This window comes from Idiotropiscis lumnitzeri, chromosome 20 (assembly GCF_059441095.1).
Source record: "Idiotropiscis lumnitzeri isolate Australia: NSW breed Sydney's pygmy pipehorse chromosome 20, RoL_Ilum_1.0, whole genome shotgun sequence".
NCBI classification, from domain to species: domain Eukaryota; kingdom Metazoa; phylum Chordata; class Actinopteri; order Syngnathiformes; family Syngnathidae; genus Idiotropiscis; species Idiotropiscis lumnitzeri.
In genome coordinates, this window is record NC_142410.1 from 7,717,596 (window position 1) to 7,735,459 (window position 17,864).

General features: G+C 44.9%; 1 protein-coding gene across 12 annotated transcripts in view; it reads left to right on the forward strand.

Annotated features, from left to right (window-relative positions):
- The first annotated feature begins 303 nt into the window (after positions 1-303).
- camk2g1 (calcium/calmodulin-dependent protein kinase (CaM kinase) II gamma 1) overlaps positions 304-17,864 on the forward strand; it is a 30,510-nt gene continuing 12,949 nt past the window's right edge. For 6 of the 12 annotated variants that reach the window (XM_088285264.1, XM_088285269.1, XM_088285266.1 and 3 more), the window contains exons 1-13: positions 305-562; positions 3,594-3,688; positions 9,226-9,285; positions 11,175-11,229; positions 11,343-11,408; positions 12,412-12,484; positions 13,678-13,780; positions 14,786-14,869; positions 15,206-15,300; positions 15,840-15,962; positions 16,103-16,186; positions 16,607-16,649; positions 17,371-17,433. In XM_088285264.1, coding sequence (XP_088141390.1) covers positions 498-562; positions 3,594-3,688; positions 9,226-9,285; positions 11,175-11,229; positions 11,343-11,408; positions 12,412-12,484; positions 13,678-13,780; positions 14,786-14,869; positions 15,206-15,300; positions 15,840-15,962; positions 16,103-16,186; positions 16,607-16,649; positions 17,371-17,433 — 1,009 coding nt within the window. In that variant the 5' untranslated portion in view covers positions 305-497. Of the gene's footprint in view, positions 563-3,593; positions 3,689-9,225; positions 9,286-11,174; positions 11,230-11,342; positions 11,409-12,411; positions 12,485-13,677; positions 13,781-14,785; positions 14,870-15,205; positions 15,301-15,839; positions 15,963-16,102; positions 16,187-16,606; positions 16,650-17,370; positions 17,434-17,864 lie in introns of all 12 variants that reach the window. The other 6 variants (XM_088285265.1, XM_088285276.1, XM_088285273.1 and 3 more) reach the window with 2 other exon arrangements.

The window sequence follows — 17,864 nt, forward strand, 5'->3', positions numbered from 1 at the left end:
GTCTCCCAGATTCAACCATTTTAATTCACGCGAGCATACATTCATTTAACACGCATTAGTGTGAATGCTTCTATTTCACCAACCAAACAGATTTCAATTTAACATCTGTGTGGACGTTTGTGATGTGTAGGCAGCATTATATGAAATCAGATTTGATTAATTAGATTCTGAGTATTCATAAGGCAAAGTACACATGTTCACACTCGTTTTTTTTTTTTGGGGGGGGGCGTGAATTCAATTCACCACATCTCGCGAGATCTCCTCCGCCCCGCTCACACGCGCCACAAGCGTCACTCCTCCTCTGCCCAGCCCCTCCCTTTCCGTGTGTGCGTGTGCTGGGCTCTGCTCTTCAGACTTGCCTGCCTGTCACTTCGCTTGTGTCGGAAGGCTAGGCTACGCACCTCTCGGTCGGACCCCCGCACGGAGAGCCAGCCAGCCGCCGTCATACCCCCCTACCCCTCCCCCGAGGCTCGGGCTCGCCCCTCACGGCACCAACTATGGCGACCACCGCAACGTCCACCCGGTTCACTGACGAGTACCAGCTGTACGAGGAGCTCGGGAAGTAAGCTGCACGCGCGCACACACACACGCTCACCCCCACTCACACACACACACCGTGTTTGTCTTCCAGTCCCCCACCCCCGCAACAACCTCGCCTCGCCTCACCTTATCGCAAGGCTGACCGGCTAACAGGCAACCTATTCGGGTGCCTTCGGGAGGGACCGCCGGGGCTTCGACAATATGTCGCGTCCGCTTGCTCGCTCGCCCCCGCTAAGGGCAGGAGCTAGGCGGGCTAGCCGCTCGAGAGCGCTCGTGTTCGGCCACCAGCCCCGCGGAGCTACCGCGGTGCTTCACTAGCCGCGTTAGCTCCACTTCATTTTTTTAAACCCCGCCGAATGGTGATTTGTGGACGTAGGCTCAACCACCATTTTGTGCCCTCGCTGAGCCCCCTCGAGCCGCTGACATTTCCCCCCCCTACCCACCAACACCACCCCCGGCCCACGGCTTCTTCTTGACAGCTCCGCGCGGGCTCCCTCGTCCGGAGGCTGTACTCGCAAGGCCGACCGCTTTTTCTGTTTTTTTTTTCCGCCCCCACCACACCACCACCACACGCCCACCCCCTATGAGCAGCTGCAGATGATTTGTGCTCCCGTGTTGAGTAACGTTACATAGCCCTGGATCACCTAATGAGGAAGTCATGCGGTCCCGGCCGCTTTTATTAATGTTTGCGCCGTAACGCCCCGCGCACCAGCTGCTCCCCCATGGAGCGGTCCGTGAACGCATCGTGGTGGCTCTCGTTTTGTGTATTATTAAAATAATAATAATAATTGGACCTCATAATCACGCGCAAGTTAAGAGCGGGTGACGTGCGTTTTCTCGGCATTTTGATGACGACATCACAACCGCTGCTGTTTCATTATCATCATCCTCCTCATCATCATCATCATCACCCATCCAAAGGCAACATCAGCTATCCTCTTATAAATATGTTGACTGCTGACTCCTTCAACACTGACCACTCTCTCCTATTTATTTATTTTTTATCCCTAATGCATCTTTTCCGCCATTGGTCATTATTAAGTTATTTTATGTGGGGCCTCTTGTCACCCGTCACCTCTCGTTTGCTGCTAAATAATTGAACGTGAGAGGAGAGTGCTGCTGGTGGGGAGCCGAGTGCGGCGGCGGCGGACGCACTCATGGAGTGACAGGTCGCCAGGAGCCCCCTCCCATGTAACCGAGTGCTTGCGCAGGAGATGATGTTGCTCGGAAAATGATGGCGCAGAATGGCGCCGTGGTACACCGTGTAGCGTTCCATCCGGGGCCGTGTGTAGAATAATCCTCGGGCTGTGTGATTGTAACAAATGTAATTCCATCTGCAGCATTGTAGTTGCGTGTCTTTGGAAGATTAGTCATAAGTACTTGGTCGTTGGGCTGTGTGGTCCATGACCTGAGCGGATATTAGGCCATGTTTCCACTGAGAGGTCCGGTTCAGTTCACCGCGGCTCGGTGTGGAGTGGTTAAATCCTCACATCAAGTCAATGGGAGCATTTCTGTCACCTACAGTTCCGTATGAGGGTTAAGGTACCACCTTCCTAATAAGTTACTACCTCATTAGTTCTTGCAGTTCAAAAGTTCTTGTTAGTGGGTGGTACGTGTTGGCACTAATAAAATCCTAGCCAATAAAAAACTTTGGACAGGTTATCAGACTTATTTCAAAAAGTGTGGCAGCAGGGTCTTATTTGGCTCTGTTATACACGAGACTAAGTCCGAAGACGCAAAGGTCCTTAATTTTTATTATGTCCTTATGTTTAGGTACTATTAATGGTAGTAGGGCGGTGTTAGCTACAGCATAGTCCATTGATTGGTTCCTGGATCTCTCAACAGTACTGCCCACCCAAGCACGGTTTTCTTCTGACCTTCATAAATAACCCGCTAGCTAAATGTTGACATTATCTCCTGCTCTTCAAAAGTACTTGGTTACTTGTAATTCCTGAAACTAAAAAGTACTCCATTCCAAAGGTTTCCACGTGCCGAAGGACCCTAAGCAGGCTGCGTCCTTCGAAGGCTCCTCTGCATATAGCCTGCTTGGACCGCCAAAACCGTGACAAATTTGGACAGGCCTAGTGACTCTCACTTGACTGTTTTCTGTACCGCCACAAGATGGCGGCAATGTGCTTGGCTGATAGGAGAGACGAAGTGTAGAAGAAGAGCGGAGCAACGTAGGCTACAAAAGTGTGCTGCAAAGCCGTCTTGGCTCAGAGCCCGTCTCCATGGAAACAAAGGCCAGATTTTGATGGCCGCGTGAATTTGGACACCAGTGTGCGGTCGAGGCTTGTCGTAAGTTACATCAATTTGGACACAAGCAAATATTGCTTCTTCTAGCAAGGTCTTCTTTTGGGCGTGATATTTTACCGTAAACATTTTGACATCGGTCCTCTAAAAGTTCCTAGTTGTGAGTTAAAGATGGTTTATGTTGAGGCGCTACCATGGTACCTAGCTGGGTCTTTGCTTGAGACTGCTTTTACCTAAATTTGGACAAGATGTTGTTTGCTTTGTGGTACCGGCACCCCTCTGCTTTGATAACATTTGAGCCAAGATAAACCCTGGAAGATTTAGCAGGCTAAAAGTACGACTTCTCTGAGCTGTGTCTTTCTTTGGTCTTGATGTATAACTCCACAAAAAAGAAAAATTAGACAATAGTCCAAATCCAGTGGTCCTCCAAAAGTTCTTATCGCAAGTTCTTCGCAGTTTTTGGTATTAATTGTAATTCCTGGACCTAATAGGTACTGGACTCAAAAGGTTCCCGCACTTCTTCTCTTTCTTTTATGGCCCTGATATGATCCCAAAATCAGAATTTAGATGATAGTCTGATTACGCAATGTCCCTCCAGAAAGAAGTTCCTCATGACAACAGTGGAATTGCCAATTTCATACCACAGTTTCAGAAACTTTTGGTTCTTCATATTTCAAGCTGGTTTGTTCCACGCTTGAAAGGTTCCCCGATCGCTAGTTCCTGCCTCCGACGTAAAACGAATGCTATGGAAATGCTCTGTAAAGTGGTTATTTGGTAACGCTCTGGTCTTGTCCTCCTAGGGGAGCTTTTTCAGTGGTGCGCCGATGTGTCAAGAAATCCTCCGGGCAGGAATACGCCGCCAAAATCATCAACACCAAGAAGCTATCTGCACGAGGTATGCTAACACACACACAATCACACACAAACACGTGAACAGTTTTGCTTTGTTTGCCGAGCTTCAACGGTGCATTCAAGTCTGATTAATCCCCTTGAATTAGAATACAAACCCTTAAAAATGCTCGTTCTTGCTTTTGTTTGTTTTTTTGTTTTTTTTTCAATATAATCCTCTGGTTTATGTGCACAATTTTGATTAAATTAAAATAAGTTAGTCACAATATTAGGAACACCGGCACCTGTTGAATGTAAGCGTAAGTTGCCTTGATTTTGTTTCACCTCTCAAAAACCCCCCACAATTTTGTTATTTTTTTAATAAAGTCGCGCTGTCTTATCAAACGAAAATGTAAAGAATGGTTTGACGTTGGGTGTGTGCCTTTAAGGGGCGTGGCCTAGTGAGTGACATCAGGAGTCGACTTGAAAATGTTCCGTCCGTAAATCATATCAAAGAGCTTTGACCTGGACTTGTTAGTTTTTTTTTCTTTCTTTTATTTTTACCATTTAGAGCAGACAGGTGGCATTTTGACTGCATTGCATCACACCAAGAAGCATTTTATGATCTCGTTTATTGGTCTATTACAATATCGTTACTTATCTGCTGGTGTCTTTCAGAACAGATGTGAGCTCATGCATTGAATGCAATTATAGTGGTGTGGGTGTACCTAATGAAGTGTCTAGCGAGTGCCGCATGTATAAACGCAGCGCGCTTTTTGTGTTTTGTCTCTTCTTCGCTGCGCCCATAATTCCAACAGCTGAGGCGATATCCAATTCAATCATAAGGTCTTGTGATCAGTTTTAATGATCCTGCCTTTTTTTTTTTTTTTCAAAGACCGTATTAAATAACTCCGTGTCTCCGGACATCCTCTGTGCTGTCAATTGATCCAAATTTCCATCGTGGGGTGTGGTGTGGGTGGGTCATGGGAGGGGGGGTGTCGACAGCGCTGCTGGTCCTGCGAGGATGAAATAAAAAACCGCGGCGGAGGGGCAGGATGTGAATCAATGTAATTGTTGCCGTGGCGTCTTCGCGTAGCACTGCAGCTCTCGGGGCCTGAATTTTCGATGCCGCCGCATCGCCGCGCAGCTCCACGCCCACGTGTGGACACACGCGCACGCGCACGCACGCTTGCCGCTGCCATGTTGTAAGTGTGACGCGGACCTGTGTGGAACCTCCCCTGGCTTCACAAATCTAATTGCCTTCCTTTCCCCATCCCACCATCACCACCCAATTAGGCTCCGTGCACGCATTAACACACATCCGCACGTCTCCCTTTGTTCTCGTCAAGTCCGTCTTTCACCCGTCTTCCTCGTGGCCTCTCTCTTGTCTTGCTGTAAAAGGGGGATTGAGGCTAATCCACTTATGCTAAATGTATCTTGTCAAGCACTAAGACCCCACCGATTCCATAGGCGCCTCCCCGTTTGCCCCGTTGTCGTCTGACGGCATTTGCGTGCGTTATGTGTGCGTGACGTAATGCTAATAATGCCATGCATCTGCGAGTGCGTGTCACGACCGTGTTGTTCCATCTCTGGCGTCCTGCAATGGCCATCTTGGCGGCGAGCTGGGCGATTTGGCCTTAAAATGAAATCTCCACATTTCTTTTCACAAAAATCTGATTTTTCTTAATTTTCTTTTCTCAAATCGTCTTCCCCCATTGATATGCTTTGAAATGCCATTAATCCGTTGCAACCTTACCTGAAAAAAGAAAATAGCACTCTATACAATTGTACTTTATAAAATGTGTATTAATAATGCTATAATGAAATAAAAAGGTAATCATCTGTATTTAACTTTGCAACTCTGATAGTGCTTTTTAGCCCCACTCTGTTTGAAGTTTTGTTTGTGAAGCAGTGAAGAACGGAACAAGCTTTAAACTTTGGAAGTCAAAATCATTCTGAGCGATAAAAGGGGAAAGTTGTAATAGTACAAGAATAGTTGGGTTCTTGTAAGAATTGCGGGTAAGTTATAATTATTCAACAAGGGTCATAATTTTACAATGTCATAATACTACGTGGGGAAATAATTCATTTGAATAGTCGTAATTATTTAACAAAGTCAGAATTTTACCAGAATAGAGGTATGTTGAATAGTGCCGGAAGAAGTCGTACAACAACATTTTTTAAATTATATGCATGAGTGAAAATAATAAGTTATCATTTCTTGAAAATAGTTTTTATTCTTTATTTTGTGTGAATAAAGTCGCAATACCTGTAAGTTGCCGCAACACATGAAAACGTCGCAATACAAAGAGAAAATAAAATGCATAATTATTAATATTAAATCATTTTATTTGCTTGCTTTGATCCAGTACAGTAAATTAAAAAAAAATGATTGTGGTTAGTTGGAGTTCTCACCAGTGTCCCTTTTTTTTTTTTTTTTTGGAGGTTTCACCTTATTATAAGTTCATTTATTTCTTAAATATTTTGACAATCATTCAAAGACGCTGGTGTACCTAATATTTTGTCTGGTGCGATTGCTTTAGAAAGGGCAGTTCATTGGCTCGTCGTAATGGGACAACATCAAGGTGAAGCGGGACTCAAGGAGACACACAATCGAGTCAAGTGTAGAGAAACGCACACACACACACACACACACCGTCACATAGCAGCGCAGTGTGTGCAGCTGCAGTGACATGCACCTACATGCACTACAGCAAACACAACATGTACGAGCGACTACCAGGCAGGCTCAGCATGAGGATTTTACTGGTAGTTTTTTTTTTTTTTTTTTTTTTTTTTTGATGGGGCGAGTGTGACCTCACGCGTGGCCTGGTGGGTAAGTCTCTCAAAGCTCTGGTAAACACTGCAGTAATCTGAGGAGCAGGAGGGAGGGAGGGGAGGAAAGTGGGGTCGGGCAGCAAGGCAAACGGAAGCGATGGCAACCAGAAAGGAAGTGCTGTTAGGGACTCAATTCTTTTTTTTTTTTTTTTCTCCTCCCAGTTTTCCTGTGAGAGCTTCCTGACAAACGGCATTCAGGATGTCGCTTAGAGTCAAGGAGGGGCGTCATTTACATGTTACATGCAGTTTGACAATGACAGATGTGAATTATTAGATGTTAAAAAGATGATAAAGCTGTTTGGGTTTGGGTGTGTGTTTTATGGACTTGTAGAACTTGGCGAAACTTCAAGGATTTTAAATTATTTCATTGGCTTCAAGTGCATGGTAGGGGGTGTGGCAGGAAGTTTTAATTTGAAAATAAAAAAGTTGTAACCAAGGCAGAGTATTAAAAGCCTTGTATTGTAATTACACCAAAATGATGTCCGAATTTTACTTGATAAAGTTGTGATATTGGGTGTTTTTAAAGATTATACGGGAATAAATTTCAATAGTCATATTATTAGAATAAAGTTGTTTTATTGGGGGGGCAGAATTAAGGCTGAAGTTTTAATATTAGAAAAAAGTTGTAATATTACAGGTACATTACAATAGTCAGAATATTGCAAAACATAATAAAAATAAAGTCAGAATTCTACAGCAATAATATTACAACTTTGTCACATTCCCCCCTAAGTTGTATAGTACATGAAAAAAAAAAAAAACGTTACACAAATAAAAATTAATACTTAAATATTAAATATAGGCAAAAAGTATCAAATCCCCAAATGTGGGTAAAAGTTGTCATTTTACCAAAGACAAAGTCAGATTATTACCGCAGGAATTTTTCGTATCGTATTTATCATTCCCGATTTTTTTTTTTTTGCCCAAATACCTCGATCTGGTGGTTAAGCCTTAAAGTCTTATCTTAAAGATAAAATAGTCGTCCTATAAATTCCGTCGACGTTTCCTCATATTATCAGTGTACTCCCTCCTGATATTTGGTAACACAGTTTTTCCCAAAAGTAGATCATCGGACGCCTTGTATCGTCCGTGATGTAAGATGGCCGCAGGGCCCGCCCCCCTGGCAACGCAGATGGCCAATTAGAGAGCAGCAGGAAGTGCCAGTGTAATTACCCTCCATCCCGCTCGTTTCCCCATCTTCTACCAATATACACACACACACACACACATCAACAAATGGGGGGAGATTGAATGAATTAGTGAATGCTGCAGTGACACTGCACCATGCAGGGCACACACACACACACACACACACAAACACACACCTACACACACACAGGGGAGCGTGTGATCCTCTTCGAGCAAATGGACGCCGCTTGTAATCCTCCCTCCTTCTCGCTGTCTGTCTCGGCGTCCTGCGTCAGCGGCGTAATTAGGCGGCGCGTCGGGCCTCTCTCTCCATCTCTGGAAATCTACACCTTGCGGGGAGGAAGGCAAAAAAAAAAAAAAAGCGCTCTCCGAAATAACGGACTGCGGCTTTAAAAGCTCTCCGACGTAGCAACAGGTCGGACGAAGCAAAACAAAGAAGCCACATGACAGCTGGGGAGTGTGTGTGGGGGGTGGAGGAGGGGTCGCTCTTGTTTTTATTTTTTTCTGGTTTTATTTTATTCCACATCATAACGCACTCTTATTGAAAGATGGTGTTGCCTTGGCAGTCGGTCCAGGCTATCAGCACCAGCGTGCAAAAACGTTGCCGGTGAAGAAATTAGCGTGCATGGCCCTAGGAGGAGGGTGGGAGGGAGGTTGGGGGGGGGTTGGCGCATTTAGCCGTCGCACTCAACATGGCCACGCCTACACTGACTTATACCGGATCCGGTTACCCCTGGTCACCTCTGACCCATAGCTACATGGTGTTGTGGTACCATCTTAAGCCGTCATACGGGCAGGGTCTAGTTGTGTACAGTGAACACTCTCCCCAAGCCCAAGATGGCAAAAAAAAAAAAAACTGAAGTAATGGATGACCCCTCGAAAACATTTCAATTGCCTCTATACATGTTACAATACTTTTATATACTTGTATGGAATGTCATCGGGCACATGTCATGGTTCATGTCCGACTAGCCGTCACATTGCAAAGAGGAAGGGGCTCGGACGGGATCCCTGATGCACTCCCAGCACCCCATAGCATCTCTGAACAAGCAGGGTTTTTTTCACGGCATCCTAAGGTGTTCCAGAAAAAGCACAACAATATGCAAATTGGCGGTTTTGAGTGAATGTTTGTTAAGTTCCCACGGGAAATTTTGTGAATGGATATTTGCAAATCAACAAGGATTTACTGTCCTGATGTTCATGCAACGAGCATTTCCAGGATCTCTTAAAATCCATAAATCAGCGTGTGCGTCTTCCCGTCCGAAAGTGCAAACACAGCAATAATCCACACGGGGACATTACACACCCTCATTAATTTCCACTTAGCGTTAAATTACTTTAAATGAGAGCACACAAGCAAACCTCCGCATCAGTGAACCTTTTCCCAGGAAGAATTTTGGGTCCTCCGCTGCATGATTGCATTAATTATTCGTTACAATGTTGTGCATGTGGAACATGTCACCTAAAATTTGCCCCCCCCCCCTCACTGTAGATTCATATCCACATTCACAAACGTTTCGGGAACTCGCCACTTTGGTTCAATACACAGCCCCGTATTAACTGTTAAGTCCGGTTCTGATTCTGTGAAGTCAAAACCTCCATCTTGTCTCTCCTCAGACCACCAGAAGCTGGAGCGTGAGGCTCGCATCTGCCGGCTGCTCAAACACCCCAACATCGGTGAGTTTGCTCCAATGACGAGCACGCCAAATAGACGCATCGCCTCTCATGGGGATGTTAAAAGGGCAAAGAAGGAGGAAATGACTCCATCAATGACACCTTTCTCATCACGCTTGTCGCTCACTTCCTCATGTCCCACTTTTTTTTTTGTCCTCTTTTCCTGTTAACACGCCCGCTCTATGGATTTTCACCCTTTCGCTCGTTTTTTTTTTTTTTTTTTTTATACACATTTTGGCACGGGTTGTGTTGAAAGTTTGGACAAAAGAGGGCACAAGAAAGAGACAGATGGAGAGACGCGAGCGAGGAGAAGGAGACAGATGGAGGAAGGAGCGAGAAGATGGAGGAGGAGAAGGAATGAGCAGTCACTCTGATTTCTCGCCGCGGGGCCAGCCATCCTACTTGGCCGTATTATCCAAGTGATATTCTTTTTTTTTTTTTTTACGTAACGATAAACCTTGACATGCTGACACGAGGCCTTAACTATTTCTTGGGCTGGCTGTCTGATGGCTGCGTGGCGCTTGAACGCTGTGCAGTTCACACCATTTCCGTTTGGATAAGCGTAAGCCTTATGCGGCGGTCGCTGCGTCAGCTACGTGGATAGCATGACGTCATAGCAACACAGTGAAAGAAGAGGAAGTTGACCCAAAACAAAAAAACTACGGAGTCCGTCCATATGACGGAAAGAAAAGGATGCGTTTTTTTTTTTGGGGGGGGGGTTTAAAATGAAAGCGCAAAACTTTTTTTCTGCAAAAAAAAATTGATTCTCAATTTTAATCTTTTTTTTTTTTTTTTTTTTTTAACTCTTTTGGCCTATAGAAAAAAATCAAATGACTATGAAATTACTTTACGCAGAGATCGTGGAAATAAATATAAAAATAAAGATAATTCGAAAAATGTCCCTTTAGTCAAGACACTCGAACAAAAAGGTTAATAAATTAACATTTAATGTAACTTTAAATACAAAAATTAAAATAAAAAAATAAAATAGCTGATAAATTGCAGGGCGTGGCTGTTCCAAGTAAGCAAATTGATAGACACCCTCCAGCTCCCCCAGTATTTTCTCATTTAAATTTGTACAGGTGCGGCAAGATTACGATTTTGCAAAAACTTCACGTCCAAAGTTTTAAACATGTCAATAAATTTTATTTATTTTTATTTTTGCCATGTTTGTTGTGATTGAGTCCGCAATTGCCTTCCACCAGGCTCCATTCTTGTCATTCACAAAACAACTCCACTTGTGTTTTTCTTAGCAGGAATTAAATAACCTGTCACTTTTTAGAAAAATAGTTTTGAGAGGGTTGGAAACGTCGCTAAATACAGCGACCAAGTTGGAATCTGTGTTTGTAAACTCCATACTGTGCCTCCTCTGTGTTGTGTTAACAGCCATGTTGTTAGTGTAAGCAGCGCATGTCAGCGGGGACATGCTTTGAATTATTACTAAAAATAAATAAATAAATACTGACCAAAAAAAACTAGAATCGCACCGCCGTTTTTTTATTTTCAACTCAGTCGAAACTAGAAACCTCAAGTGCCTCCAAAATTGCACATTTTGGAGAACCCGAAATCTCTGCGAAGCAGACGTTCTTACCACTCGGAACGAAATGGACCGAGGACCCTCTGTAATGACTCGAAGCACACTGGCAGAAACGCAAAGAAGTTCATCTGCTTCGAGAAGCTTTGAATCATGCTGAGTCAGACTTAAACCCTACAGAGAATAGTTTTGGAGTCACCCCCAAAACAAGTTCCAAAGCCTAAAAAGTATCATTCTCCCTTCAAAGCTGTTGTAAACGACACTTTATGATATAAAACACGTTTTAAAGTGCGTGCCAATTGTGATGACTCTTTTTTTTTTTTTTGAAGTTGCAAGTCTCCTTCCTTGTGTCTTTCAGTGCGACTGCATGACAGCATTTCAGAAGAGGGCTTTCATTACCTTGTCTTTGACCTGTGAGTATATTGTGAATACACACACACACACGTTGACATTTTGTCCATGTGCATGACTACGGTTTGTTTGTGTATGCTAAGCACGCTCTCTCCCTGCTAACCTCCACCCCCAGGGTGACAGGGGGGGAGCTTTTTGAAGACATCGTAGCCAGAGAGTACTACAGCGAGGCCGACGCCAGGTACGCGCTTCATCAATGGCATCATTTATATTTCATGCCCGCCTCTCTTTTTATAAGCCTTGTAAATTCAACGCCGGCGTTCACAATGACAAACGAGGCGTTTCCGAGGCCGGCGTCGAGCCCCCCGCTCGCACGTGGTGGCCGCCCTTGAATATTTTTTTTTTTCCTCCTTTTCCTGTCATTTTGCTCGACATTGAACTCACATAGTCCTCCTCAAGTTTCCTCGTGCGCTGTCTGGGTGGTGCGCAGTTTAGAGAGTTGGGCGGACAACCGGATTAGCGCGCTTTGTTTCTACCGGCGCACGACGGGGATCAGTGGATGTTTGAGGAGACACTGAAACCGTTGTCACATTTGAATTCGGCCTCAGCGACTCTTCTCTTGTGACCTTGCCGACGCTAACCTTTTGCAGAGACGTGACACAAACATGAGCCCGGAGCAAGGGGACTTGCCGAGGCCTGACACTGCACACTGCGTAGGACAGTCATAATAAGCCGGTCGGGCTGCTGGCTTGGAGGGCAAATTTTTTTTTTTCTTTTTTTTTTTTAATACATGAGCCAGCACAGCACGCTCACAAGCGAGTGTGAAAACGCGGAATAGCGGCAGCTTGCGTGGACGCCCCCGTTATTAAGATGGCTTCCCACACGTGTTCCTGGCGTATCGATTGTTTAAACTGCACCGCCTGCGTTATGTCTCCGAGGGAGAACGCCTTTGTTTGCTAAAGGCTCGTTATGCAACTTAGTGCAGAGTGCACTCTTTCTTCTTGTGTTTGGACATGATTTCATGCGCATTACCGCCGCCATTAATGTAGCGCGGCCCATTACTGTGCATCGCGCCCACAGTTGTGTGAGTGCAAGTGAAGATTCCCATTCTCTAATTTCTTTCATATCGCTTAATCGCAAGCAAATGCAGTGTAAATGCATCTGTGATATAAGCATTTTTTTTTTTTTTTTGATAGCATCTGACATGTCTATCTTTGCCCTTTTTTTTTCTCCCCCCTCCACAGTCATTGCATTAGTCAGATCTTGGAGAGTGTCAATCATATCCACCAGCATGATATTGTGCACAGAGACCTCAAGGTGAGTGGCTGCCCGTTTCCGTGACAACCGCACTCTCTCACACACGCACGCGGATGCACACACACCTCTGCTCGTGGCCATGGCAACACACAGACGGCTCCCGGTTGCTCCATCGCTCGCTTTCTATGGTTCGTCCTTTTTTTTTTTTTTTTTGTCCTGCTTTTTCTTCTTCTTCTTCTTCTTCTTCCCTCTCACATCCACTAGTTCATCCTCCATATTTGTTCTCACAGATGATGAGTCATGACCACGTGCCCGGCGTTAGTGTGCGTGCGTGCGCGCGCGTTTGCGTGCATGTGTGTGCGTGTGTCACCTATGGCAAGGAAAAAACAAGGACGCACTCACACACAAACAAACACACATTACGCTGACGTGGGTGGGTGGTGGAGATATAGATGAACCCCTGAAGTTGCCAGGACAACTCGTGTGACATCACGCCACCCGCGGAGCGAGCAAGGGGCGGGGCTTATCTCGCCGGCGTGCTGATTGACTCAAACGGCTCATCTTTTTGCCGTCAACCGACTTTGAGGCGATGCTGACAGCATGGCCTTGAAGAAGGGTAGTAATAATAATAATTGGGATTTTATGTAGCTTGTCAGAAAGAGAAAAAAAAAATGCCAGCGTTTTTCCTCCCCTTGTTGGAGCGTAACGCTATTATCTTGACGCGCTCTGCTCGTCTGATTTGTTGGCCTTTTATCCTGAGTGGGCTTTTACCGCAGGCCCTTTATGTCCTCCTGCCCAAACAACGGCCATTTAGAGCGCCGCCACACTCGCCGCCTCTCGCTAAGTACACTTTCCATTTAGCATGCCGTCTGCGGCGCTGCCTAAATAACTCCCCGGTGGTTTCTATGGCGACGGGCTCACGTCCATATAAGGTGCTGCTGCTGTTGCTGCCGCCGCCGCTGCTGCTGCTGAGGAGATTCTCAACCCACCCGCTCTCTGCTCGTGCCCGCCCCTTTTCCCCTGTTATCACTGCGCGCTCTCGCACCTTTTGCCGAACCCCTCCACGCACGCACATAAGAGCCACATTGAATACATCAAATATTTCTGAAAAATGGCTTCAGCAGAGAGAAGCTGTCACTAGCTGTCTCTCACAGTCTTGATCTTCTGTCCTGCATTCTGCTTCACTGTGTGTGTGTGTGTGTGTGTGTGTGTGTGTGTGTGTGTGCGTGTGTGTGCGTGTGTGTGTTCCCCAGCCTGAGAACCTGTTGTTGGCCAGTAAGATGAAGGGAGCTGCAGTGAAGCTGGCAGACTTTGGCCTGGCAATTGAGGTGCAGGGAGACCAGCAGGCTTGGTTCGGTGAGAAAGCACAAACACAGACGTCTGTCTCTCTTTTTTTTTTTTTTAAAAAGGCATTTATTTATTTTTGTTCACCAACTTGTTGGCTATTCTACTATTTCCTTCTAAGGACAGCAAAAATGTTGCGCATACTAATCGCTGCTTCTTGGCAATGCGGATAACAAAAACAAGCCTGCCCAGTGTTGTTCTAAAGATTCAAGCGGATATGTTTTCACAAAACATTGAAATGAATAATTTCTGGTTGAAAGTGTGTTCTATTTAATTAATTGCAAAGTTGCAGGTTAGTCAAGAGGTGCAAATGTAGTCGACCCATTAAGGAATGTTTATTGAACCCGTTCAGGTGGAATTTTCCCATTTTTAAGTTATATGTATTAAAAAAAAAAAAATTTGGGGGGAAGTTCTTCTGCTTAACAATAATGGTTGATTTCACATATTGGTCATGATGATGAGTTTCACTTTTGGTTGACCCGAGAACGTTTTGTTCCTGAGAAATAACATCTACAAAGTTCTTTCCAATTTTATTAGTGTCAACATTCCCGATAAAATGCATCAGAATAATCTGACTTGCACTAGTTTCAAATCAAGTTATGTGGATTTTTTAAAAATTATTTCGATCAAAATGCAAAATGTGGCCTCGTTGCATGAGTCGCATTTCATCCGAACCAAAGCAAATTGGTGCGAACGTTTGTTTCCTCACTCACGCGCACACCGATTCCAGTTCACGCTTAGTTCACTGTGTCTTGGCGTGGGGCCGAGCAGCGAGCATTTGGCTGACTTTTAAGCACAGGCCAGATGATTAACGGCCATTCGCTTGTGACTCCACGCCGTCATAATCTGGCCTTGCATTAGATTCCGGGGGGGTCAGCGAGGTCCGAACCGCCCAGCGCTCACACCCAACCCCCTTCACATAAGCGCAGTAAAATATCCTTGATGAGCAATAAAAAGATACTACTTAATTGTGTCCTCTGGCTTTTTTTTTTTTTTTTTTTTTTCCCCGTCGGACAGGCTTTGCGGGCACGCCTGGCTATCTGTCCCCGGAAGTCCTTCGGAAGGACCCCTACGGCAAGCCCGTGGACATATGGGCTTGTGGTGAGTCGTCCTCCATGAGTAATAGCTTTTAATTTTACAGTGGCGAGATAGTTTGGTCGCCCAATTGATCCTAAACAGCGTGATAGCATCACGAGTCAAACTCAATATCGAGAGCACTTACTCAGTGAAATGCAAGCATTGAATGCATATTTTTTTAGAATTTCACCTCTCCATTTCAATCCCTTTTAGCGGCCACAGTTCACGAGGGAATTGTCACTTTTATTTACCACAGTAGATTCTATTATTTATCGCGCTACTTTCAGGGACTTATTGATCAAGTGTCTTGAATAAAATGAAGCGATTGCATATAACAGTGCTTTTATGTTTTTCTGTCAGGTGTTATTCTCTATATATTGTTAGTTGGATATCCTCCGTTCTGGGATGAGGATCAGCACAAGCTCTATCAGCAGATCAAAGCCGGGGCCTACGACGTAAGTGTTTGTGTGTGATGGCGGAGGAGGTTGCATGGGTGCAGTGCGGGGCTTTGCTAAGCAGTTTTTTGGAACGTTTAATAGTGTCCAATTGAGAATTGGTCCAAAGCTATTGATCCAATCAGCCTCCGCTGACGCATTGCAGAGGTGTGTGCGTGCGCTTGTGTGGTTGGTGGGAAACGGAGGCTTACCCCAAAAGACACGCTCGTTTTACATTTGAAATATGGCGCTTTGTAATTTGCACCCCTGCTATATCGTGTTGTTGTATTTTTTTTATTTATTTTTTTTGTAAAGTGTTTTACAATTTTGATATGTGGCAAAGGAGAGCCACGGTACTTAACTTGCATCTTAAAAGCAAATCCTGTACTGTACACAAGCATTGTGTATTTTGCAGTTTTGTTGTAATGTTTGAAAATTTGAAAGGCTTAAACAAAGTAAATCCCAAAGTTGATATTTTCGCTCTATATTATAAATTTCCACCTATTGCTGGCAGGTCTGAAACGTTTCCATTTCATGACCACATGTGTCGTTCCTTTTAGTTCCCCTCCCCCGAGTGGGACACGGTGACCCCCGAGGCCAAGAACCTGATCAACCAGATGTTGACCATCAACCCGGCCAAGAGAATCACTGCCGAGCAGGCTCTCAAGCACCCGTGGGTCTGCGTAAGTAACACCCAAAGTCAAAAATGTCTGAATGGAAGCACAACCCACGTCTCGCTATTTTAAGATCTTTTTAACAGCCTTGTTAGATGTGTAAATGTGTGAACTTTCTTTTTCTCCAATTCCCCCCTCCCACCCCGCAGCACCGCTCCACAGTGGCATCCATGATGCACAGACAGGAAACTGTCGAGTGTCTCCGCAAGTTCAACGCTCGCCGAAAACTCAAGGTACGCAGTGAAGCTTCTTTTTTTTTTTTTTTTGCATATTCATATTCATGTATTTGTGTATTTTCGCTGTATTTTCAATCGTGCTTGACTATTATGACACATGTACGTTGTTGATTGCAGCTGATTTATTTATTTTTTTTCCAACTCACCAAGTTCCCAATTGGAAATAGCTCAGAGTTCTTCCGCCACCGAAGCAGCTTTGAACGAGTCCAGTGTGTCTAAAAACAATTCGCACAAAGCCGTGTTATTCACTTTTATCTCTAAGCGTTAGAAAATAGATGTCCCGCGTTATTGAACGTCGCATTTAGAAACAGAACACAGAGGTAGGGAAGAGAAAAAACATTTTTAATTCTTTGCCTCCCTCGCTTCTGTGCCCTCCTCCTCCTCCTCCTCCTCCTCCTCGTCTTCTTCCTCCTTCAGGGAGCCATCCTCACCACCATGCTGGTGTCCAGAAACTTCTCAGGTGGGTGTGCCCTTCGCCCTCCGCTCCCCACGCAGCACATGCAGAGCAAGGAGAGTTGGATAGAGTTGGAGTCCTCTGCACCCTCTTGCCTCCCCTCCCTCCCTCCTTAACAAACACACACACACACACTTTAAAAAAACAAAAAAAAACCACTCGTGACCAAACAAGTAAGAGCAACTTACACATAATTGTGATGTACATTAGCGGATATATTTTGTTATTGACTGTATGTGGACGTCACTTGTGTCTTTGTCCATGCTAATATGTTTCTCCCTTTTGTGTGTCTGTCTGGTGCGAGTGAGAGCGCGTGTGTCCCTCTTCTCTGCTGCCTGTGGAGCATTTGCATGTTTGCAAGATAGTCTAGACAATCCCCCCCCCTCCGTTTATATACATTGGAGCAAGTGTGGTGCCGTAAAAACAAGATTAGGATTTTTATCTGAGCCTGCTGCCGAAGATGACTTGTTTTGGGGCCATGTTCCCTGGTTTTTATGTAGTTTTATTGATTTTTGTCAATTCCTTGGGTAACAATTTCGACCCCTGGTCTAGAAATCCACGGGGTGCACCTCTTTTTTTTTTTTCGCTTTCAGTCCACTTCTATCAAGCGTCTGCGATGTAGTTGGGCTTGAATTTGCGCTTCCCCGTGGTTTCCTAGACCTCCCCCCGTGGTCGAAAAGTGCAATTTGTATAGCCCCTCCCAACTGTAGCATTTCTCGTCCAATAGTGGGCCGGCAGCATACCAACTCTGCTGCTGCCGCCTCCTCCACTGCCTCACTGGCTCAGGAAGGTACGTCCCAGAAGACACGCCCATCCACTTCCTCTCACACAGACACACGCACACAACTTTTTTTTTTTTTGGGGTTCATGGTGCTGAGGGGAGGCTCGTGCATGCGGCTTCACCCTTCGCCGCCATCTTCATGACCACACATCTGCATGCGCACACATTGAGGTCATCTACGCAGGGTGTCCGCTGGTCCCTCAATATTATATAGGATAGAGAAAAATATGTATGCATATGTACAGGTGCATCTCAATAATTAGAATATCAGCGGAAAACTATTTGTTAGGGGTTCGATTCAAAAACTGAAACTTGTGTATTACGCTTTGGAAATTCACTTAGCACAATGAAGAATTTAATCATTTTAGGCGTGAGGCTGGTCAAAATTTCTATGATTATAGTTTGTAGCTAATGAAAAATAATATTTTTAACAGTTTAAA